The 25,865-nt window shown below is 40.4% G+C and overlaps 2 protein-coding genes across 5 annotated transcripts in view; one reads left to right on the top strand and one right to left on the bottom strand.

The window, feature by feature from the left end:
• The window catches only part of LOC133486262 (sodium/potassium/calcium exchanger 3-like), a 110,833-nt gene extending 96,727 nt beyond the window's left edge, over positions 1 to 14,106 (top strand). Inside the window, 13 exon segments of the mRNA XM_061791144.1 lie at positions 94 to 197; positions 2,465 to 2,539; positions 3,815 to 3,840; positions 3,952 to 4,005; positions 4,106 to 4,233; positions 4,635 to 4,795; positions 6,339 to 6,561; positions 6,996 to 7,139; positions 7,142 to 7,161; positions 8,296 to 8,410; positions 8,705 to 8,817; positions 10,797 to 10,862; positions 11,309 to 14,106. Of these exon segments, the coding sequence (XP_061647128.1) occupies positions 94 to 197; positions 2,465 to 2,539; positions 3,815 to 3,840; positions 3,952 to 4,005; positions 4,106 to 4,233; positions 4,635 to 4,795; positions 6,339 to 6,561; positions 6,996 to 7,139; positions 7,142 to 7,161; positions 8,296 to 8,410; positions 8,705 to 8,817; positions 10,797 to 10,862; positions 11,309 to 11,458 (1,379 nt within the window). The 3' untranslated portion in view covers positions 11,459 to 14,106.
• A 1,853-nt stretch (positions 14,107 to 15,959) lies between these two features.
• rin2a (Ras and Rab interactor 2a) overlaps positions 15,960 to 25,865 on the bottom strand; it is a 65,524-nt gene continuing 55,618 nt past the window's right edge. For 3 of the 4 annotated variants that reach the window (XM_061791141.1, XM_061791140.1, XM_061791142.1), the window contains one exon: positions 15,960 to 17,923. In XM_061791141.1, coding sequence (XP_061647125.1) covers positions 17,444 to 17,923 — 480 coding nt within the window. In that variant the 3' untranslated portion in view covers positions 15,960 to 17,443. Of the gene's footprint in view, positions 17,924 to 24,516; positions 24,540 to 25,865 lie in introns of all 4 variants that reach the window. The other variant, XM_061791143.1, reaches the window with a different exon arrangement.

Raw genomic sequence — 25,865 nt, 5'->3', positions numbered from 1 at the left:
CATGGCAACTAATGACCCCCTGTAGTTGAAACTCATAACTTGAAAAAAATAACTTCATGTCCAGTAATCAGTGGTTGTGTATCTGCTTTGCAGGAGTATTCATTACTAAAGGGGATGTTGGGGTTGGCACCATTGTGGGCTCAGCTGTCTTCAATATCCTCTGCATTATTGGAGCATGTGGGATATTTGCTGTGCAGGTAAAGAGCATTTTTAGTAGTAGTAAAATATGTCATTAAGTTTTGTTTTATTTGTGTGTAATGATTTAGTTAGGGGTTGAGCACCACTAAAGTTCAAATCCTATATTCACTCTTGCTGGCGATCAAATAATATAAAAGCTTGAATTTGTGTCAAATAATATAAAAGCTTGCATTTAGGAGTGATGGGACGTAATGTTCTGAAGTTTCAGCGCAGTTGTCGAGTAATCCAGGAACTATTTAGTGTAGCCCTTATCAAGGATTGTTTAGAAAGCTTGATGTATCAGGTGCAAAAATTGGCATTTGGCAAAAGCACTTTTCCAGTGTGCATAGTGTTTCTACTTTTTTTTTTTTTACAAAAACAGTCCTTTTGAAGATGCCCAAAAAGTGTAAGTAACAAATTTTAATATAAACCAACCAAAGAATCCAGAAAATATTTTTCCACCTTACCCAAGGATAATTTTCACAAGTGGCTCAGGCAATGAGCCATTCACCTCATTGGAGGCAAGATGCCTAAAAATACACATTGACAATCTTTGTGTGTGTGTGAGGACTGAGGTGAACAAGCCATCATTTTGCAAAACCATCACTCACACAAATTGTCTTTGAATCACCTTTTGATGATTACATTACAGGGATAAATACAATTGTATGTTACGGTTGCATCAAACACAAATATTTGGACACAAAAGCAACACAACAGCAGATGCAGGTTTACAGACTTTATTCAACAAAGGTAGCATGCGAATGTGAAAAAACTACTAACAGAAAGTCAACGCGAAAACCATCTCGCGAACAGGCACTTAAATAAGGACGGCGGACGGGAAGCCACAGGAGGAAAACACAAAAAGTAACTAGGAGAACAAACTCTAACCACACAAGGAAGAGGAAAAAGAACAGAAAAACACCATAGCACTTACTTGAAAAACAGCTGACGAAAATAGCTACTGGCAGGACGGAATAGAAGTCGGAATGGGCGAGTGTAACAAAGCTGGCAAGGCAACGGCAACAAGCAATGCACAATTTCTCTACATTTTCCTCCTGCGTCTCCCATGCTTAAATACACTGCTGATGACAAATCAGCTGCAATGCGGGAGACTCCGCCCACCGACCGGCACCCAGGGACTGTAACACAAAGGAAAATTCACACCTTTCCACACAGGAAACGAGCAAACAAAACAGGATATGACAGTGTACAGACAAAACAATACGGAACGCCACGGCATAAACAGTTCTATTTTCCACAACAGCTGTATCATTTTCAACTACTCATTTACATCCAACGTGGCAGCGGGTACCTAGTACCTGGTACATTTTGCACCAAACAGGGATGTTTCATCCACGTCATTAAACTTGTATTAGTTTCTAGGATTTAAGGACAATAACAATTGTCAATTTGTAGGGAATAATTTACAACAAAATCGCTAAATTGAAGATAAGGCTAAAACCTCTGAGGACAAAAAACAATACAGAGTTGATTTAAATCGCTGTGAAATACTGTCTCTTTCATTAGGAACCCTCATTTGTAAGGCAATCAAGTCTGCTTTGAGACATCACATTTATCTCACTGATGACAGTTCAAGAGCAGAGAAGGGAGTGTTAAAAGGACTACAAGGGGAATAGAAAGGTCATTCCCAAATTTCAGGAGGAAGTAAGAAAAGCCTTTATCTGTGACCATAATGATAATTGAGCTCAATAAAGTCAAGGAGAAATGGTCTGGATAAAGAAAACCTCACAGACTGGTATCTATTCTTCAAAAGAATGCCATTTGTTTTTTTCATGCCACAGGCAACTTTGAAAATATTCTTTTCTGCAATTAAGGCTCATCACAGCTCACAAGGACTGGCAAAAAAAGTGCTCTCAGCCTCATTCCGTGTTACAAGTCAGAAAATCCTGCCTGTCCCTCTCTGCCCCATTAATCCCACGAGCAACGGAGAAACATACTTGAAAGAATGCTTTTCCTATTTAGATTACATATTATGCAAGAGCAACGCAGAGTCTGCTTTATCTCATTAGAAGTGGACTGTCAGTGCCTTAAAGAGCATGTTACTCAACTGGACTATTCTTTTTTTTTTTTTTAATATGTATCAGTTGTATCAATATTTTTAATAATGCAATACTGAATCATTATTTATCTAATAAATACAGTTGTGTGTAAGCAGAAAGTATTGCAGAATTCGTAGTCAACACTATTGTGTGAGTGTGTAAAGTTGAATATTCTGACATACTTTTTTCAGTTGTTGTTGTTTATTTATTTTTTTTTTTTCCAGACCATCCATCTGTCCTGCTGGCCTCTGCTCAGAGATTCCACCTACTACACCCTTTCTATCTCTGCTCTTATTGTGGTAATTCATTACTGTAAATCACACGACACACTTATAACATTGCATTATACTGTGAGTTCTCTTCAAATTGGGCTTTTGGGTAAAGTGTTTACCTGTAAACACACCGTTAGGTACACCTGCAAATGGTTTCCTCCGCTTTGTGCTCCATGTCAAGGTCCGATTCATCAGTCCGACATCATATTAAAAACGGTCATCTTACTACAGATTGCCCTTGTTTTGCTTCTTCTGAATGTGGAGATGGATTTGGCTGCTGTTCAGTGCGGGGGGGGGGGGACTGTTCTCGGTGGATACAGGGTCTTCGAAAATACTAAACTATTTGCCTCATCACCTTTAACAGAAAGCTTTGATGTAGCAGTTTTTCATCCATCCATTTGCACTCACGTTCACACCTACGGGCAGTTTAGAGTCTTCAATCAACCTACCACGCATGTTTTTGGGATGTGGGAGGAAACCGGAGTGCCCAGATAAAACCCACGCAGGCACGGGGAGAACATGCAAACTCCACACAGGCAGGGCCGGGATTTTAACCCCAGTCCTCAGAACTGTGAGGCAGATGTGCTAACCAGTCTCCCACTGTACTGCCCCAGTTTTTCATCCATCCATCCATTTTCTGAGCCGCTTATCCTCACAAGGGTCGCGGGAGTGCTGGAGCCTAACCCAGCTATCATCGGGCAGGAAGCGGGGTACACCCTGAACTGCCAGCCAATCGCAGGGCACATACAAACAAACAACCATTCGCATTTACATGAACACCTACAGGCAATTTAGAGTCTTCAATTAACCTACCATGCATGTTTTTGGGATGTGGGAGGAAACCGTAGAGCCCCGAGAAAACCCACGCAGGCACGGGGAGAACATGCAAACTCCACACAAGCGGGGCCGGGGATTGAACCCCGGTCCTCAGAACTGTGAGGCAGACTCTCTAACCAGTCGGCACTGTGCCGCCTCCAGTTTTTTATATTTACTATAATTTAGTGACAATATGTAATTGATTGATTGATTCAGTTTAGCATGTTTAATACATTCAAGTGGAAGAATTTCAAAGTGGCCCTTGCATCATTTGATTTTTCATTCTTTGGCTCTCTGAGGAAAACATTTGGACACCCCTGCTATCAGTGAATAACTTCAGAAACAGAATGATACAATGTCGCAACCTAGTCCTTGTGTTGAAACTCAATAAATAGTATAAGTGTACTTAATGTTGTGACTAGGGATTGTATTGCATTGTCATTTTTCAATGACCTAACAGTATATCCCCTTCTTTCCTTATTGTAGTTCATATATGATGAAAAGGTGGTTTGGTAAGTGGCATTCATGTAATTGGTCATTAAAATTCAGTACTGGACTTTCATTTACAGGTCCAGAAAAAAAAAAAGTTGGATAATGAATTTGATCTTTACTGTGATTTTCAGGTGGGAAGCACTCACGTTGATTCTCATGTATTTCGTCTATATTTTGATAATGAAGTAAGTTAAATAACGAATAGCCTATAAGTTTGTACGGATCTAAAGTTATCTGGAAGTGTATTTATGGTCCAGTTTTAAGTGATGGATTTGTTTCCTCCAGACTCAACTCCCATGTGGTCCGTTTTCTGGAGAGGAGGAAGAAGAACACATCCAGCTTGAGAAATGGAGCCGCGAATAACGGCGAGCTAGATGATGGCTCCGATGCATCTGCTGTCCTCTTGAAAAAAGGTATAATATAGTTCATGAAAGTTCGAGCTCTCAACTTGCAGCGTTAGGTAACATTTCTTAAATTTACAGGACGGAAACTCATAACAGTGGCTCATGTATTTGTTTTTACTGACCCTGTCCACTGCTGTCGCTGTGCAAAACACACTCCTTATTGCATGTGTCAACACATCCACCTTACACAAGTGCGGCACTGCTAACAAATTTGTATGTGACTCAACACCACCTCAATTGTCTCTATAACTTAGCACTGGCAAGTTGGCAGTGCCAACCATCTAAGCTTTACAGTCGTGTACTCACAAGGGATAGGGACAGAGCACTCCCGCGAATAGTGATAATAGGGCCTATATTGTACTGTAATCACACTCTGTGTGTGTGCGTGTGTGTTTTTGTGTTTCATAAAGCAAACCACCACGGGAAGACATCTGTGCTGATGGTTGACGAGCTGCTTTCAGCGTACCCACACCAGCTGTCCTTCTCAGAGGCCGGCATGAGAATCATGATCACGAGCCACTTCTCCCCGAGAACCCGCCTCACCATGGCCTCCCGAATGCTCATTACTGAGGTATGGACACACATACTCTCCTTTTCAATTAAATCAAGTTTGCTGCTGGTTCCGCATACGTACAGTATACCGTAACACACTGCTCTGGCTATATCACAGAGGGAAAACTTAACTTTTTTACAAGGTAATATGGTGCTGTAGGCAGGCTCTGACCAATATTTTTCCTCGTTGATTGTTCCATGAATCACCAGTTGTTTTTACACTTGATTAGGAAGTGGAGACATGATATAGAATCGTGGTGTTGAATTGATACGTTGTTATGCTGATCCCCCCCCAAAAAAGTGCTCATTGTAAAACCAACGCAAAAAGGAAAACTCCTTGCAGTTTGTGTACACAATCTTAGCAGATGAATGATAACATACTACATACAGTGAGTACCGTAATTTCTCGTGTATAATGCGTATTTCCCCCCCCCCAAAAATAATTGTCAAAAGTCAATAGTGCGCATTATACATGGGTATAGGTGTAAATGGTGGGGGAGGGGGAAATCATATTTTATAAATGTATGCCATCATCTAGTGGTTATGAAAAAGCTGTACACTTGCATTCCAAAATGACATCACCACCTTGTGGTTATAAAAAAAAGTGTTGCCTACACTTTCATTCTAATATGCCACCGCCACCTTGAGGTTATGAAAAAGGTGTAGCCTACACTTTCATTCCAATATGACAGAGGTACGTATGATTGCATATATGCACAGTTGTGCTCATAAGTTTACATACCCTGGTTTAATTTGAATCCCATTAAAATAAAATTAAATGTGTTTCGCCTGTTCCTTTGTGTTGAAGCAGTTTCATGTGTCGCAAGTGTTCAAGCATTGTACCCTTCTTACAAATTCTGCCTGGGTAATCAAACATATGAGCACAACTGTGTTTTTTCTAATTGACTAAATAAAAATAGGGCTGTGAATTTCAAAATAAGAGCAAGTAAATTTAAAAAAGGATTACGTGTTCAAATAAAGTGCTTAACTTAAGAATAATTCTTTGAAAAAAACTTAACAAAATACAGATAATACTGAATGTTTTGATCATATGGGTAGATGCAAAATCATGCATTGTAAAAATGCATTATACATAGGTAGAAGAGTTTTCCAGAATTTTGAGGTCAACTTTGGGGGTGCGTATTATACATGGGTGCGCATTATACCTGAGAAATTACAGTACTCGTTTTACGACGGTCCGACGTACGACGTTGGGAGGTAACAAACAGCACGCAATGACTGTAACTAATTTGCGCAGCACTGTAAGAATAAGGCTTCATGTAGTGTTTCATTTGATGGTGTTATAGCCTACAAGTGTTTTTCATACAAGTGTTCACTAAAACTATGACTTTAATATTGCGTTAGCGTAGGTTAATGACTACAGCACGGTCCGACTTAACGACTAATTCAGGTTACGTTTCCGCCGTAACGTAACGCCGTCGGAAACAGAGGACAACCCGTAGTTTGTAACTGATTTATAAAAGTTATACACACACTTTTTTTACATGAGATAGTACAGCATGCCATTCCAATATATAACACAAAGATGATGTGTGCTACAGAGGCAACGTCTCATCAACACACGGAGTTTGACCAATGGAGAGTCAGATGGGCCAGTGAAAGGAGTGAGCAAACGGGCCATCGAAAACGGGCTGTCTGGAGCAGAACGGGGTCTCAACGAGGCGGGAAATGAGACGGAGAACGAAGACAACGAGAATAATGAAAATGATGAGGAGGAAGAAGAGGAGGATGGGGAAGGACCTTTTGTACCCTTCCAGTGTCCAGGTAGCAGAAAGAATTCCTGTTTGTGTTACTCAAACTAAAGGTTCCACCCCAGCTTCATCATTTCAACTAAAATCAGCTGGAATTGGTGGAATCTTGCAGTTTGTAGGATCTGATACCTGTTTTCTTCAACGATTTAAATCATTTAATTATTCAAATGAAATTGTTGAGCTGCTTCTTAAAATCCATTTTGCTTGGAATCCTATTGTGATTGATCAAATGTGGAAGTTATTATAATTGTTACTTTGTGCTGGCTCATGCTATCCTCATATTGCAACCCGGTGACTGCAACCCGATATTTAAGATGTCATCAAATAAAGTATGTAAGAGTAAATCATATTTTTATCAGATATAATTAATTATGCTGTGATGTTCTGTACATCAGACAATAAATTGTTGTTCTTGGTTTTTCACTGGTGAATGTGTGTGTATTGCAGCTGGTGTATGCAATAAACTGAAGTGGCTGTTGGCTTGGCCGCTGTGCCTGCTGCTCTACTTCACTGTGCCCAACTGCGCCACACCTCGCTGGGAAACCTGGTTCATGCTGTCCTTTGTCTCCTCAACCCTGTGGATTGCTGCCTTCTCTACATAATGGTTTGGATGGTGAGCGCTTTCAAAGTCATACCCAGCCAACTCATTTGCAGTTAGTGCGGAGAGAATCTTTTACAAACGGTATTCATTTTGAAATCAAAGTTAATATAGATTCATTTTGAATAGGGATGGGCGAATACCAGTTACGATTACTGCGACTCTAAATTGTCCATAAGTGTGAATATGAGTGCGAATAGCTGTTTGTCTGTATGTGCCCTGTACCTGGCTGGCGACCAATCCAGGGTGTACCCAGCCTCTCGCCCAAAGTCAGCTGGGCTCCAGCTCACCCGAGACCCTAATGACGCAAGCATTCATCCCATAAATGGTTAATCATAGCACTTATGTTAAAAAATATATATAATAAATCAATGCATGTGTTATTGTGCGAATGCTGAAGGGCATAAGTTATTCTATACCAAAATGCTTTACTATTTTTATTATTATTTTTCACCCATTTTTTTAGTCCACATTTCTCAACTGATTTGAACCATTCAACAAACTTCCAAATATTCGTCACGGCCTTGTGTTTTTCTCATTCCAAAAATTCCTAGTTTTTGCACAATACCACATTTTTCCACAAGAATAAAAGCCATTCAGGTACAGTAATGAGCAATTAAAAAGTTCCTCATTTTTCAAGCCATTTTATTCTGCCTTACTTCTACGTATTCACACCATTCAAACTTTCAAATATTTGTAGGCTAATCTTCACATTTCAAAAAAAATTTTTTTAAAAGATTTCCCCAAATTTGCCTCCTTCCACATTTCTGGATCAATTTAGACAAATTCCAACTTCAAGTCTCACGTTCTACATTTCAACAATTAAATTAATTCCACTGCATTTCAGCGCCCGTTCTCAAACATTCATATGCAATTACTACAAAATTTGCATTGTCTCGTGATCTTGTCCCTGCGATTGGCTGGTGACCAGTTCAGGGTGTACCCTGCCTCTCGCCCGGAGTCAGCTGAGATAGGCGCCAGCACAGCCGCTACCCTCGTGAGGATAAGCGATACGGACAATGGATGGATGGATAGTTATCCTGTTTTGTTTTTTTTTTTTTTTTTAGAATCTACCATTGAAGATTCACCTAAGGTAAACGCATACAGTTGGTCTACCAGTGGTATTAACAGTAATTATTTGTCTCTCAGGTTACAGTGATTGGCTTCACCCTCGGTATCCCCGACGTCATCATGGGCATCACCTTCCTGGCAGCCGGGACCAGCGTCCCTGATTGTATGGCCAGCCTCATAGTGGCAAGACAAGGTAGTCAGTCTCACACACACAAACAGCCGCACACACACACACACACACAATGCCAGCGAATCAAATATTTAAACAGTTGTATTTGTCTGAGCTTGTGGAGAGGTGCGCCATCACTGTGCTTCACTTTTGTGGTCTCGTCAAGTCACCCTTTTTTGGGAACATCGGTCAGACGCGACGACACCATTCTAACCTTTTGAAGCGCTGGCCGAGCTGCACCAGCTCTCTGTGTAACTTCCATTTCCTCCCTTGTGTTTTTCCGTTGCCTGAAAACGTTCTCCCGCTCCTTCTGTGCAGGAATGGGAGACATGGCGGTGTCCAACTCCATCGGTAGTAATGTGTTTGACATCTTGGTGGGCCTCGGCCTCCCCTGGGCCCTGAAGACACTGGCTATTAACTACGGGTCTGACGTAAGCAGCAGACAATGATGGGGTTCCACAATAAAATAGAAATAAGACCAACTAAACAAACAAAAGTTATTTTTGGTTCAACTGCACTCCCCACATGGTGTTTCTTTTCCAGGTGCTGTATTTTACTTACAAGACTTACAGACCTATTTTGTTTTTAATTATTTCCATTACAAGCAGGCCAAACTAAGTTCTAATCAGTTTGTTTCTTTAAGGGCTCTACCAGTCCTTATTTTGAACTGATCTCTCTCCGATTTACGATCGTTTCTACAGTTATCTGGTAATCTCACCTAAATTGGCAGAGCAAGCAATTCGATTCACAGAAATGTATGTACCTTGTATGTACTGCACATTATTACAAAAGGGATTTTTCCATCGTACGTTAGAATTATCTGCGTCCCCTTTATTTCTTAGTCGTATCACTAACCATATCACAATTTTTTTTCCACCTGTTTTTCTGACAATTTTTTTCTGTTTTTCTGACAAATTTTTTCCCACCTGTTTTTCTGACGATTTTTTTTCTGAGTTATCGGGACACATCCAACTCACGCGAGAACTTGCGAAACTGCAAGTGACTCTTTGCGGACTCCGTAGTAACCAACATGACCGGCTTATTTAGTTTGATCAAGTTTTATTTTGATATGGGTTTAAGACACTGATACTCCTGTCTTTGAGTCACATAGTTGGTATTGTTATTAGTTTGTCGACATTACGCAGGCACCTCCGGACTTTGCGTTTGTTCAGGAGGAAAGCCCGCTCAGATCTGCTAGATACAGCAATGTTTGTCCAGAATCAGTTGGACAGATATGGTATGTTCCATGGATACAAGATGATGCATTCAGGCTGGTCTACGTGGTGACTCAAGAGACGATCAGGAGACTGATGAAAATACTGGACCCGCATGGTGTGCAACCGAGGTGCCGGAATCGGTTTCGCCGGCGTATATACCACAATCCCGGCCCGGCAGTAATCCGCCATTAGTGAGTCCGCAAAGACTCACTTGCAGTGCGCAGGTTCTCGCGTGAGTTCGATGTGTCCCGATAACTCAGAAAAAATTCGTTCGAAAAACAGAAGAAAATTGTCAGAAAAACGTGGAAATAAATAGTCAAAAAAACAGAAACAAATATTTTAAAAAAACAAAGCCCTCAAAAAAATTACTCAGAAAAACAGAAAAATATATTCAAAAAAACAAAGCCCTCAGAAAAATTACTCAGAAAAACAGAAAAAAATATTCAAAAAAACAAAGCCCTCAAAAACAATACTCAGAAAAACGGAAAAAAATATTCAAAAAAACAAACCCCTCAAAAAAATTACTCAGAAAAACAGAAAAATATATTCAAAAAAACAAAGCCCTCAAAAACAATACTCAGAAAAACGGAAAAAAATATTCAAAAAAACAAACCCCTCAAACAAATTACTCAGAAAAACAGAAAAATATATTCAAAAAAACAAAGCCCTCAAAAACAATACTCAGAAAAACGGAAAAAAATATTCAAAAAAACAAACCCCTCAAACAAATTACTCAGAAAAACAGAAAAATATATTCAAAAAACAAAGCCCTCAAAACAATTACTCAGAAAAACAGAAAAAAATATTCAAAAAAACAAAGCCCTCAAAAACAATACTCCGAAAAACTGAAAAAAATATTCAATAAAACAAAACCCTCAAAAAAATTACTCAGAAAAACAGTAGTTTTTTTTTTTTTTTTTTTTAATCCAAGTGAATGCAATACGCTTCTGTAGTTTTGGACCTCATTAGATTGTGCAAGTGGTCATAATGTTGTGGCACTTTGGTGTATTGTTAAATAATGAAACTATTTGTTTCTTAATATGTTATTTTTACTGTCTCTTAGTAATGTTTTATTTTAGTTATGTCCCACAATGAATTCTAACTTTAGTCACGGCTGATAATTGTGTAACAATTGTGATCTTCATATTGTTTCTTTCTGCTCGTAGTAATTCAAATGCTTTACTTTCTTGCAGATCAAATTATACAGCAAAGGACTGATTTTTTCTGTCGGGCTTCTGTTGGGGTCTGTGTTTCTGACAGTGAGTGTGCATCTGAACGTCTCATCACTTCCACAAAAGGCAGCATGTTTTCTAAGCAAGCAACAGGGTCATTTCAATATAATTTGATTTGTGTATTTATCTCTCTTCTGTTATGGCCTGAAATTTTAAATCATCAATGACTTTTCCAAACTAGGACTTCAAGCAGGTCTGTTTCAGCACGGGAGACATTGAACTCATATAAAATCAAGGTGGCATAAAAACTGCTGAATTAAAAAAAAAAAAAAAAAAAAAAGTGTCTTTACCATTATTAATTGAATTATATGAAAACGACCAAACAACAACACCCAAACAGCTGGAGAGGCTTAAAAAAAGGGGAATTTGGCATAACATTGTCTGGCCACAGTTTTTGACCCTTTCAGTAAAACAATCAGAGTATTTTTTATTTTTAACGAATTATTGATACATGCGCGTGTCTGTGTGTTCAGGTCATTGGAGTTCACCTCAACAAGTGGACGCTGGACAAACGCCTCGGTCTCATGTGTCTCCTCCTCTACTCCGTCTTCCTGTGTTTCTCTTGCCTCATCGAGTACAACATTTTCACCTTTGTCAACCTGCCCACCTGCAGAGATGACTGAGACACGCACACACATGGGCACGCACACAAACACACACACACACACTTTTGGTTGCGACGTGGCATTTGAATTTGAAATAGATGCCGGTGTACGACACCAGAATGAGAGCCTAAATTGCAAATCTTAGGGAAACAAAAGATTTACGTGCAGACAACCGCCACGCTCCTGGATTATTGAGTGGAAATCACAACTTTTATTTATTATTTCTTATGTCATTTTATTTATACTGTACATATAAAAAGGAGGCGAGATGCAAATTGAGGCACTGTCAGGCACATCCCCACACGGGATGACATCAAGGATAACCGCAGCGACAACCACAAGTTTCTTTTTTTCCTCCTGTGACAATATTGCCAAGTCGATGCTAAAAATTCGATACGAAACGTGTCACACGAGTGGAAGGGTGGAGTTTAGCACTTGTGGCACTGATCTGATTTAAAGTTAATAAACTGGCATCTGCTCGGAAAGACTAAATTTGTTCTGCAGATGAGACAATGTCTCAACTGTCGTGATCTGAACATATCCTGGATCATGTTTTATTATTACAGGTCCAGAATTCATAAGTATTGAGCAATGGGATTTATTATATCCATACTCCACGATATATTCAAAACATACCAGGGCATTATTATCCAATCATACTTTGTAAAGTGTCACCGCTGATGTACCTATGTTTTGTATTTAAAATGAATTTAATAGCTTTATGGAGAGCTTTTGTAAATAGTTTTCTGTAAATAGCCCCAGATGGCTCATATATTATTTATTTGTGTCATACGCACATTTCTCCTCTGGAGGTCACAGAGCCCTCAACAGGTTTATTTATGGTGCCAGGGTCGCTGCAATCCACTCTTAGGAGAGAAACACTTCTTTCCAGATGTGTACTGACAAGCACAATTGCTTTTGATGTTTTTTAATGACTTGATTTAGATGCAACGTGTGTTGATGTTAGGGACAAATTGAACTGTGCACTGTAGAGCCTAAACTAGCTTCAGAGGAAGACCTCTTGGTCTCGGCGACTCTTTGTTGTCCTCCAAATGCTCCGTGCTGATTATGAGGATGCGTTTCCTTGTAAGATGAAGCAGTTTCATGTGTCGCAAGTGTTCAACGTAGAGCACTGCCAGTGTGCTTATTAGGAGTGATCAGGTAGTACGACATACTGTAGAAGCGAAGTAGAGAAAATAACTTGCTGCTGCTTTTTGCTCATTTAAGATGCTGACTAAATAGATTCAAAAACACTGATGGCATTGATTTGGTGCTACTTTGGTAGATTGATGTCCCGCTTAAAAATGTAATCAGGACATTTATCCTAGTTTGACTACTTAATTTTTTTTTTCCACCAAGAAACTTTGTATTTTGTATCGCCTAATGTTTAGATTTGTCCAGATTTGGTAGGTTTGTTCTATATGAATATTTTTACTAGATTTTAGAGCATGTACAACGTACGTTGGTGAACAATCCTGAGGACTTTAACAGCAAAATAATTTGCACGTATTCCTCGAAGACATCCACAACTGTTAAAACCTGTCGACTCTTGCACAGTATCCTTAAAAAATTGTTGTTCTGCTTCTAAGTTTAAAAGGCATTTTCGTTTTTCCTCATTCTATTTCATTTTGATTGAAACCTTTTTAAAACAATTATTTTTAAAATGGTATTTATATTTAAATTTCATTTTTTTTTTGTTTGTTCATTTTTATTTTGGTGGGTAATGTGCTTTTATTTATTTCTGGCAGAGAGTGTATGTGCTATGGCAGGAAAACAGAGTTTAAATTTGACCAAGAACATATCTAATGCAATAATTATGATCATACAAACGTTAATATCCCGCTTTAAATATGAAAGACATTTATAAGAGAGACCCGCTAGGTGTCTTTTATGTATTAAAAAAAAAAAAAAAAAAAAAACATTTTTGTACCAGGATTAATTCAAACAGGGCTGTTACTGAAATACACAAATTCGTTTTGCAACTAAACAATCAAATTACAACGTTACCATTCCGGTGATAAAAATTGCATTTTTTTTTATCACCAGTTTATTATTATTAGACATTCCATGTTTCGCCCACAGAGTTAACGATTCAGACTTTTAGGAACACGTCTTGAGAGTTGCCCTCATAATTTCCCTGAAGATATGAGCGATAATAAAAGCGGCTGCTTGATTTCGACCGTCCTCATATACAATATAACATAAGGATATATATATGTATACAGTACGTATATATCTTCTAATATTTGTATCGGTTTTATCAGTCTAGATTATCCTATAGAACAGAACATATTATACCATGCACTTTACCATACAATACATTTGTAGAGGTTTGTCGATGCTGCTATTTACAATATATACCGAACACCAAAACAGTATACAACACCGTGTGTTTTAAACTAATTTTTCAACAAAATTCTGTCATGGAGATTCAGAAATGTGTGATACCCATATAGATGATATATTGCAGATGTATTATATGTATATAATAGGCGTAAATGTATATATTTTTGTCTCGATCTGTATATTTGTTGAATATATTTTCATAGAATGTAGGTCACCCTTGTACTCCTTTGTTTTGACGTGTCTGAGACCTCCGAAGCTATTTGTTTACTCGCATGGAGATTCATGTTCAATATAATAAATTATTTATAGTACATAACGTATATTTGGATGGGATTCCACTGACTTCTTGGCACTGGATTAATTTCGAACTGTCATCTGAAAGACACGCATGCCGTCGCTTGGCTCGTGACATTGGAAGAGTGAGGAGGAGAAGCTACAGTATTTGCAGAATACATTTCTGTACATGTGCAAGTTCTGCAACAAGGAACTTGTTCAACCTGATGCTTTACTTTGTGTTTAGGTGTTTCAAACGTAATTTTAGAGATCATTTTGCTACCGGAGCACTAATAAATATGTATTTACTAAAGGCAACAAAACATGTGGTCGCATTATCACTCCTTGTACCCAATGACTAAATCCTACATTACACCTAAATGAACTCGAGTCGAACACAATCTGTTCCAACAACAACAAACAACTCAAGGCGTAGCGCATCCTGTAGACCACAGGTGTCAAACTGGTGGCCCAGGGGCCAGATCTGGCCCACCACGTCATTTTATGTGGCCTGCGGGCGTGTGCATCGACTTTGTGTTTCGACAAAAATGAGTTTGACACCCCTGCTGTAGACGGCAAAGTTCAGCCTTCAAAATAAAAGCAATAGAAAAGACAGTTACGCCACAGGATCCTTTAGTGACAAATAACGGGCGTCAAGTTTGGTTGACAGACGCCATGAGCTTGAAGTGACCGAGGCGAGGCAAGCTGAATCAAGAAACGATTACCATCAACAATATTTTATTGTTACGTGATTAAGATTTGTGGTCATGAAATGTCGTTCGCTAACTTTATGAATTGCAGTATAATAGCAGCCTGTGAAACCAGGTGTGAATGTCAGCTTGAGTTGATTGCATGTTTTCTAGTTAATTAATTAGACCTTACAAGCAGTAGTCTATTATAATAAGTTGATGTATACAGTCTTACTAAAATGTTGTGTACTCATCCTTAATCGAAAACCATACATTTCCCGTCAGTAACGTAGCTAGGCAGACAAAATGCCAAAGTGCTGTCGATCCATGTGTTTCATTCACAAATGGTTTTGGTTGACACACAAAAGCAATTGGCCATCCCACCAAAAAAAATTCTCTCTCCAAGATAGAATGAGTTCCTGAGTTTTCGTGTGTGACTTCGAGAGTGACTTTAGACACACGACACTAACACTGTATGGAAAAAGGAAGGAAGGTTAATGATACTCCAGCAACTCTACTCCATCACATCAAGATTGTTGAGGACATTGACACAGTGATCACAGACACTCAGTTAGTTCGGGCCCATCCCCAATTTAACAAAGAATTACAAATCGATACTTTGCTCCCGAGTTTGTGCCACCCGCAGTTGCGCGAGAAGCAAAGAGTGAGAACATGACAACGGCATGTTACACAAAAGCCTGCAAAGTCAGCACCTAAGCGAAAGAGAAGCCAACAATATTATCCCAGAATAGCAGCAAGATTGCACTGTGATGTGTAAGCAGCCAATTGCTGGAATTGAGTCAGTGTGGCTCCCGGTCTCATTTCTTTGTCACACTTTATAGAATGCATGGTAGCTTGTTTGTACTAGCTAAGTTTAAAGAGACGAGAATTACAGAGACTCAAGAAGGTAATAAAGGGAAACAAACCTGTATAATTCTATTAAAGAAACATTTGGGAAGCAAAACCGAACACGTGATAGTTGCATAAGTGCGCACACCGTAAAACATCTTCATTGATGTGCCTTTTATTTTCTTTGAGAAAAGGAGTTTTAACAGGGGTGTGTCCACTATAGCCACCGTAGAACCATGTCTTTCTATGGCCGTGATAGTTAAAACATTTAAATTAAATTTTGGAAGCGGGATTAATGTTCAAGCAGTCATCGGTCACCGCTTTGAACTATTATAAATAAGTAATGCCACTTCCATCTCAAACTTTGTGCAAAATAATCTTTATTATTGTACTGAATGGCCACAAATGCTTTCTAGGGTGCAATCAAACACTGACACCATAAAGAATATTACGGGGGGGGGAAGCAATCTGAAAAAAATCCCTGCACAGATAAATATATTCACTTTGATGGATATTAGTCAATTCAGTTTAACAAAAACATACCAACGAAATGTAAAGATGTGAACACTTGGTTCCCAGAGATATGCATGGTGCTACATAGTTACAAGAAACACAAGGTGCCAGGTTTCTTTCTCTCTTGTAATTGACCACTCTAATGTGTCATTACAATACAGAGCGTTAGTATTATTATTTTACGCAAACTCCAGTATTGGGAAACCACAAAATCCATTTCAAGTAGTTTTAGACAGACAGTACCGAGCTTAATACTGAATGCAGATGTTTGTTGCAACACTGCCTCTCCTGCTGCTGTCTCCATACCTGTGGTTAGCTTTCAAAATGTGTACAATTATCTTAACCATCATTCATTGTATATGTGGTCTCTCATCAGTTCAAAGCACAAATGATTCTTTATAAAACTGGCCTTAAAAAGCTTTTCGCAAATAAAGATTATTCAGTAGCTAACTGCAATAATGCCTCCATTACAGACAAGTCTGATTTCAACATGTTAATCTATATAAAGAAATGTTACTGGCAGAATTGCATGTATTATCGACATTACAATCCAAACGCTGTTACACTGTTTATTCAATGTCAACCATTGATTTTCATAATGTACACTTACAAACACTTGCATTAATTACTTATCTTATTCATAGAAATGAGGATGAAGATGTCAAGTTTATGCACAGCATATTCATTTCTACTTAAGAGTAAATACAGAAATCTAAGTTTTTATACAGGAAGGTTGCCGTGAAAACACCAAGACTACCCCCCCCCCCCCTTGTTCTGACACTTGGGAGTACACCTCAGCCACCACAAGGTGGCTCAAATACAAACAAAACAGACAGGATCAAAACCAGTTTACCAGCAACTGTAAGAAATAATTAGAACCCATCGACTGACAAGGTGCTGTACAGTATATTTACAGCAGTGATATAAGATTGGTGTCCTATTTCAGATCAGATTCCCCTATATGTCCCACTCAACAACAGTTGGACCTTGAATCTGCACCTTGTGGTTAGGTCTAACGTAATGCTGACTAATGTATTGTTTTCTTATTTTAAATTAAAATGTAGCAATAAATCACAATGCACTATGTAATTAGACTCTGAGCAAAAGAAAATAAGTGTTGCCTGTCATGGTTGGTTCACAGGAACCAAGTAGAAAAAAGGCAAAAAACGAACTTTCACTTCTGTCATTGCTCTTCCTTCCATCTTGTCTGTCTGTCTGCTAAAACTTTCTGCACAGAGGATGTCGAGTGTGACATCCAAAAGGAGAAGTTGGACTCGTAGAAGCACTGTGGTGTGCTCCTCACGAGCCGACGTTCTGTCGGACACGCTGGGTCTCAGTGAAGCATGTCGGTCAGGCACGCTGTCCAGTTGCAGTCTTCCTGATAAGGAGTCTCCATTAACGTGACAGTCTTGAGTTCTGAATCGAGGGAGGGGGCGGGTGACTCTGGATTGAGGTCGTTTAGGTTGGCCTGGTGTTCAGAGGTCAAAGTGTGGTTGTCGGGGCTGGGCGAAGACTCCAGAGGGGTTGACGGTGAGGTGCTGCGATTGGCCAAGCGGCGGTAAACAAAATAGAAGGGGGGAGCTTGGGGGCGGCTGTGGAGCTCCGCCTTGATCTTCTGAGGATGCGTGTCCGGTGCCAGCTGCTGACTGCTGCCCTCCGTCAGCAGGAACAAGCCATAGCTGTCGGGGTTTGACACTTTGAACTTTAGTGCGCACAGCTGACACACCTCCTCCACAGTGGCGAAGGGTCGGACAGGGAGGGTCTTAGCCGTGCAGCCGCTATCTAGTCCCTGCAGCGCCACCCGCAGGTAATTCTAGGAAATAGGAATGAACAAACCATTTTTTAAATATATTCAAATAAACGCTGTGTCGTATTGGCTTAATCTGCTATAAACATCAATGAACTGCAAAAAATAACTAGTGTAAAATAGGATCATTTACATTGTTAGCCATCTCCATGAATATCTACTACAGACCCCTTTTTATGCGCTATGCATTTGCGCTAACTTCTATGGATGACCGATACGGACTGGCTAATACTGGCCTTATTTCAAAGTATCGGGTACTCGTGAAGGCTGCCGATACCAGCCACCAATACTTAAGGCAAAACATTTGACACCAAATAAGTCCTTTGACACACTGGCGAATCAACGTGCGTCAGAAAGAAAGGTATTTGCTCCCAATTATCTGTCATTGTGTTAATTGAAATGTTATGTATCAAAAGTACAAATTATATCAGTTTTCGATACAGTGGCGTGAAAAAGTGTCACTGATTTATTTTTTATTTTTTTTGCATGTTTGTCACACTTAAATGCTTCCCATCATCAAAATTTTTTTTTAATATTAGCCGAAGACAACACATGTAAACACAAAATGCAGTTTTTAAATGGTTATTATTATTAATGGAGGAAAAACATCAAAACCTACAGGGCCCTGTGTGAAAAAGTGATTGTCCCCTAAACCTAATAACTGGTTGGGCCACCTTCAGCAGCAACAACTGCAATCTGCAAACTGTGGAGGAGTTTTGGCCCACTCATTTTTGTAGAATTGTTGTAATTCAGCCCCACTGGAAGGTTTTGAAGCATGAACCGCCTTTTTAAGGTTATGCCACAGCATCTCAATAAGATTCAGGTCAGAACTTTGAATAGGCCACTCCAAAGTCTTCATTTTGTTTTTCTTTAACCATTCAGAGGTGGACTCGCTGGTGTGTTTTGGATCATTGTCCTGCTGCAGAATTCAAGTTCATTTCAAGCTTGAGGTCAGAAACAGATTGCTGGACATTCTCCTTCAGGATTTTTTTGGTAGACCGCAGAATTCATGGTTCCATTTATCACAGCAAGTCTTCCAGGTCCTGAAGAAGCAAAACAGCCGCAGACCATCACACTACCACCACCATATTTTACTAAGAGCAGGGATCACCAATATGTTTCGCACAGGCACCAGGTACCACCCAAAGAACACGAGTAGCGACCGGGTCTGGTCTAAAAATAGCTCATCATTGATGGAACATTGTGATTAAGTGTTAATATTTATTTAATTAAACTTAACATGTTTATGAATGTACCAAATATTCTATATATTCTAAGTTATGTACCCAGATTTTTTAAAATAATAGATTTTAGAGCTGCAATTTAAATACCGTGATACCACGGTATTATTGCTCAAGGTTATCGTACCGTCAGAATCTGATTACCGTCCCATGTCCAGTGCTGACAATGTAGGTGGCATAAGAACTCGGGTACTCAACATGCATTGGGCGTTATTATTCTACAAACCGCAACCAAAATCGTACTATGAATAGTTTAAACCCGCTAAATATTCTCCAAATAAGAGGGAAAACTTTCTTGCTTCAAGTTGCTTACCTGTCGCTCCCAGCTGCTGTCACGTAAAACAAGTAATTAAACAATGAATGTACGCTAATTTAAGTGCTAGCACATGGTGATAAAAGCTAGACATGCTACTAAGATTAGCACCGATGTTGTGGTTAATTATAACCCTTCAAACAACACGCGGCGTAGCCCAGACGTGTGGTGTCGTCCCCGGGTTCTTCGGAGGATGTTTTGGACCATGAATTCTTCAAGGTGAGCTTGAGTTAATGTTCATGTACCTTTAATACGGCTCGCAAGCAGGCAACATAACTCGCTAGCTAGTCCTAGCACAAAATTTTGTATGTAAACATGATGTTCTTTCAATTTATGCTCTCAAGTTTCGGTGAACATTGGTTTGTGCCTGCGAATAAATGTTGACAACAGCGAGCAAAGCACCCGACGCGCAGTTTCAAGACGTAATCCTATTGGTCGAGGTCAGGTGATATGTCAGAGGGTTCTTCATTTGCCACACGACACGGAAGTTATGAAAAAATAAATAAAAAATAAAAATCAAACATGCGCTCGTCTTTTCATTTAGGCGTCGTATCTTTGGTCGTGTATTATGTCACATCACAAGGAGTTTTGTCGTTCCTGACAAAATATGTTGGGCCCGATCTGGGAAATCAGCCATGATAGCAAATCGGTCCAATAAAGGGGCTAAAATCTTGGAGTCTGATCCAGGCACAAAGTGGATACAGCAGGGTGTGTTGTATAGTTTAAACTGATGCACTCAAGTATAGAAATACTAATGCATATTGTGTTAAAGCATGTGCATGAAATTACAGACTAAAAACATGAGTACTGTTAGGAACGTACTATACACACTGCAGTATAAATGGGCATGAAAAGAAATGTTTTGACTTCATGTCTGGCTGGACACTTACCTGCTCAATAAATACTCCAGTGCATTTAAATAGAGGTAGACTTCACACAAATATCTGCCCCAAAAATACATAGAGGTCAAAAGAAAAATGTGCGCTGGTTTTCATGTCATGAGTATTTTATCCTGCATGTTGCCTTTTCACATTGGAATTTATATTGCAGGGTTACCCCCCCAAAAAAACAATAAAAAAAAATCGCAATGTCATTTTTTTTCCAATATCGTGCAGCCCTATTTCAGTGCGATATTCACTCCGGGCCATATTCTTTCATGGGCCATATTCATATTCATTGGCGTGCAAGTCTTCCGGCACTTGGCTTCTGCGCTGTCAAGGTGTGACGATGCTCACGTACCAGGGAAAATATGTGTGCAACCGCCCGAATAGCGTGACTAAGTCTCAGGGAGGCTTCAATACTGTAACTGGCAAGTGGAGTTTCCTTGAGGCATGTGATTGCCATAGAAATCAATTTTGAAAATATGTTGACGCTTTAATTGTGCAATTAAATACATGTGAAATTAACCCCTATAGCTGATACGATAGTTAGGCGTCACCAGTGAGACATGAGCACCGCTCGTCTAACAGACAACTTCGGAGGAGCATACGTTTTTGTATTCTCTCTCTCTATTAAATAAATACTGTACAATATAGGCAATATAATCCGAACACTGTTCTTATGAGTGAATGAGTTTGGAGTGGCCACCAATAAGAAAGCGAGTGAGCCAGCTGTTCATCTGGAAACTATCATTAGCGTCATCTAAAAAGATCCTAATAGCATAATACACTGTAGAGCGCAGGTGTCAAACTCAAGGCCCAGGGGCCATATCCGGCCTGTCACATCATTTTCTGTGGTCGCAAAAGCAAATCATGTGCATCAACTTCCATGATTACTTGCTAAAAATCTGTACCACAATTTCAAATTGTCATATGTAATGAATAATGTTAAAACATTGCAAGCAGTTTTGCAATTTGTTGTGTATATGCAGTAATATGAGGCAATTAACCATTTATATGGTTTCAGTCATCATGACCTTCTGTGGGAAACTAACTTCAAGGTGGCGTGCGACAAAGATAATCTAGCATGTAGGACTGCAACGAGTACGAGTTTTTTGAGTACATGGAGTGCAAAAAATGATCCAAGGAATTTTCTTTTGCCTCAGGGATCTGCTTATTACGTGCTTAATTTATTCACAACAAAGAAGAACATTGCGACGACATCTGAGAAGATAAATGGGAGAAAAACGACAAAATGCATAAAGTGTGGGCGCATTTCAGTAGCACGGACCTTTGCACCAAGTCTCTCAAACACGTCTCAAGCACGTCTCACTCGCAATTTCTTTGCCGAAGACACCCGAGACAAGGTAACATTAATGTTCATGTAACTTACTAACATTAGAACTGCGGCGGTCCAAGATTTGTGTTATGACTACCGTTGAATTTGTGGCTAGTTTATTACGATAGTGATAACTACAGTGTGCTACAATAACGTGACTTCATTTGCACGTGAGAAGGTTGTGAAATGTGGCAACATTTGTCAGAAAGGACTTAAGAGTAAAGTGGGTCATGTAACAGAACTAAATGAATGGAATATTTGTGTTTCTTCTCGAGGTGCCTTCATTTTAATTTAGTCAGCTTGGTCTAAGGTCATAAACGCACATCATCTATTGTATTATGTCACATGCTAAAATGCTAGTTGCTCAAGTTGCACATCATCAAGGCTGTTTATGCCTTTTTAAATTCATGTCTTGTTTTTTTTATAATTACAAGAAATGCTAAGTTGAAACAAATACATTTTTATTTGAAACTGCCTCACGGGCGGCGGCACGGTGGCCGACTGGTTAGAGCGTCAGCCTCACAGTTCTGAGGACCCGGGTTCAATCCCTGGCCCCGCCTGTGTGGAGTTTGCATGTTCTCCCCGTGCCTGCGTGGGTTTTCTCCGGGCACTCCGGTTTCCTCCCACATCCCAAAAACATGCATGAATTGGAGACTCTAAATTGCCCGTAGGCATGACTGTGAATGCGAATGGTTGTTTGTTCCTATGTGCCCTGCGATTGGCTGGCAACCAGTTTAGGGTGTACCCCGCCTCCTGCCCGATGACAGCTGGGATAGGCTCCAGCACGCCTGCGACCCTAGTGAGGAGAAGCGGCTCAGAAAATGGATGGATGGATGGATGCCTCACGGGCTGTTCGGTCCCTGTACGACCGGAGTCAGAGTTTGGTCCGCATATCCGGCAGTAAGTCGGACTCGTTCCCGGTGAGGGTTGGACTCCGCCAAGGCTGCCCTTTGTCGCCGATTCTGTTCATAACTTTTATGGACAGAATTTCTAGGCGCAGCCGAGGCGTAGAGGGGGTCCGGTTTGGTGGCCTCAGTATTGCATCTCTGCTTTTTGCAGATGATGTGGTTCTGTTGGCTTCATCAAGCCGTGACCTCCAACTCTCATTGGAGCAGTTCGCAGCCGAGTGTGAAGCGGCTGGGATGAGAATCAGCACCTCCAAATCTGAGACCATGGTCCTCAGTCGGGAAAGGGTGGCATGCCATCTCCAGGTCGGGGATGAGATCCTGCCCCAAGTGGAGGAATTCAAGTATCTGGGGTCTTGTTCACGAGTGAGGGAAGAATGGAACAGGAGATCGACAGGCGGATCGGTGCAGCGTCTGCAGTGATGCGGACTTTGTATCGGTCCGTTGTGGTAAAGAAAGAGCTAAGCCGAAAGGCGAAGCTTTCAATTTACGGGTCGATCTTCGTTCCTACCCTCACCTATGGTCATGAGCTGTGGGTCGTGACCGAAAGAACAAGATCCCGGATACAAGCGGCCGAAATGAGTTTCCTCCGCAGGGTGTCCGGGCTCTCCCTTAGAGATAGGGTGAGAAGCTCGGTCATCCGGGAGGATCTCAGAGTAGAGCCGCTGCTCCTCCGCATTGAGAGGAGCCAGATGAGGTGGCTGGGGCATCTGATTCGGATGCCTCCCGGACGCCTCCCTGGTGAGGTGTTCCGGGCATGTCCCACCGGGAGGAGACCCCGGGGACGACCCAGGACACGCTGGAGAGACTACATCCACGGCTGGCCTGGGAACGCCTCAGGATCCCCCCGGAAGAGCTGGATGAAGTGGCTGGGGAGAGGGAAGTCTGGGCGTCCCTGCTGAAGCTACTGCCCCCGCGACCCGACCCGGATAAGCGGTAGAGAATGGATGGATGGATGGATGCCTCACTAAAAATGTTTATATGGACAAGAAAATAGTTTGCTGCTCAATGTGAATTTAAGAAATTAAAACAGTTGATTATATAGAAAAAGAAAATCAATTGGTCGTTCATTATTCAGTGAAATGGCTTATTTTAGCAAAAGCAAAAATGTAATTTATCAGAATACTCCATTATTTGATAACATTTCCAGTAGGATACTCGAACACTAAAATATTCGCTGCAGCCCTACTACAATGTTCTAATCAATTATACAACCAGAACATTGAATGAGCCTGTATTAAGCAAGCTTATCATTCAGAATAGAACTATTTCTTTAATTAACAAATCACATAACAGAACTAATTTTTTTTTACTTTCATTGCATACCCATTCACCAAATAAAAATTCTCTTTTGACAGGGTATAACTCATTTATGGTGTAACTATACCTAATTTTAAGATCAAGGTGACTTCATGAAAAAAGGAAATCTGCAAAAATAAATACATTACACAGAATTTGTCACCCTCTAAAACATTATCTCACTCCTCTGATTAAGACTGCTTTAAACATAGGCCTATTTGGTCCGCCGCTCACACGGTGACGAGGCTGAACATGACTGACCTGTCATGCAGTGTGCGGTGTTCCGTAACTAGTAGGTTTCATGAGTGGCAGAGAGTCAGCTGAGTCAGTGGTTTTGCTGCGATTCGAAATTGGAATCGCAGGGAAAAGCCATCGTCCATGTAACAGATGTAATAGCCAATCAAGGAAATTACATCGGCAATGCAACTGATGTAATTAATAGCCAATCAAACTGCCATGTCGTATCACATGAGCGTTTACCCGAAAAATTACTTTTCTGGAAATTACTTTTCTGGGACTGCGACCAAATTGGTCGTATATGCGACCTTTTTTTCCAGCTTGTGCGATTAAAAATTTAATCTGGTCACATTTGCGCGAGTGCATGTTTTAATGGTTGAAAGTCACCTTTTTTCCACTGCAATCTCCTCCTAGTGACAAAGAGAGAAAGTGCGAGAAAGAGTGAGGGAGAGACAGAGGGCAAGAGGGAGGGAGAGCGAGAGAGCGAGAGAGCGAGAGAGAGAGAGAGAGAGAGAGAGAGAGAGCGCTGTGACACTGTGCCAGTCATTGTTATGAATTCCATTTGAGTTCAAAGCGATCCGCTGCAATATGATTGGCTCCCTGCTGCAACATAATTGGCTGCTTCTTCTAGATAGGACACGCTATTATCAACAGCACCATCGTGTACATGCGCACCACATATGCATGCCACAGGCAGGTTGGTACGCGGTTGTGTCTGGCAAGTGGCCACCACATACCTATATTGATGCTGCCCTGCTACTTTTTCATTTTTATATCGCTAACTGCAAGGACTGCCTGCTTAATTTGTCTATCATTTGAGTCATGTGCAAAGGTTATAATAACTTCGTTATGAAGCTAGCAAAGCTAACAAATCTATCTAAACCCTGTTTACAGCATAGACATATGAAGATACTGCGTGTGCTAAATTAAAAAGCCCAGACTCCTTAAAGAGGATTGTATAGGAAAACAAAAATTTTAATAAAGTGCAATAATTGCAGGAGTAATGATTTATCCGTGTTCTGTTGGGGACTATGATTTTCCATCTATCCATTTTCTGAGCCGCTTCTCCTCATTAGGGTCGCGGGCGTGCTGGAGCCTATCCCAGCTGTCATCGGGCAGGAGGCGGGGTACACCCTGAACTGGTTGCCAGCCAATCGCAGGGCACATACAAACAAACAAACAACCATCCGCACTCACATTCACACCTACGGGCAATTTAGAGTCCCCAATTAATGCATGTTTTTGGGATGTGGGAGGAAACCGGAGTGCCCGGAGAAAATCCACACAGACACGGGGAGAACATGCAAACACCACACAGGCGGGGCCGGGGATTGAACCCTGGTCCTCAGAACTGTGAGGCTGACGCTCTAACCAGTCGTCCACCGTGCCGCCCGGGACTATGATTTTAAATAGCTAAATTGGTTTGTTTTGCTAGTAAATAATTTGCAAAATAATAATAATAAAAAAACGATACTTGTATGTGATGGTGGTACACTTATGCAATTATTTTTAAATGTATGTCAATCATATGGTTGTGGTAATGCTCAAAAGTCAACCAAATGATCAGATAAAAGTAAAGCCTTTGTTTTTATGTTTTTTTTAAATTATTATTTGTTTATTTAATTGACCTGTTTTGTCTGCTATTGCTTGTTGCGGACAAAATTCTTGTATCTCCTTAAAAAAATGGTGGGACCAACTGAAAAAGTTGGTTGCACCAGTACTTACTCGTGCAAAAG

The sequence above is a fragment of the Phyllopteryx taeniolatus genome, chromosome 11 (genome assembly GCF_024500385.1).
Source record: "Phyllopteryx taeniolatus isolate TA_2022b chromosome 11, UOR_Ptae_1.2, whole genome shotgun sequence".
Lineage (NCBI taxonomy): Eukaryota > Metazoa > Chordata > Actinopteri > Syngnathiformes > Syngnathidae > Phyllopteryx > Phyllopteryx taeniolatus.
The sequence above is the reverse complement of the archived record's forward strand: the minus strand, read 5'-3'. Positions and strand labels throughout refer to the sequence as shown.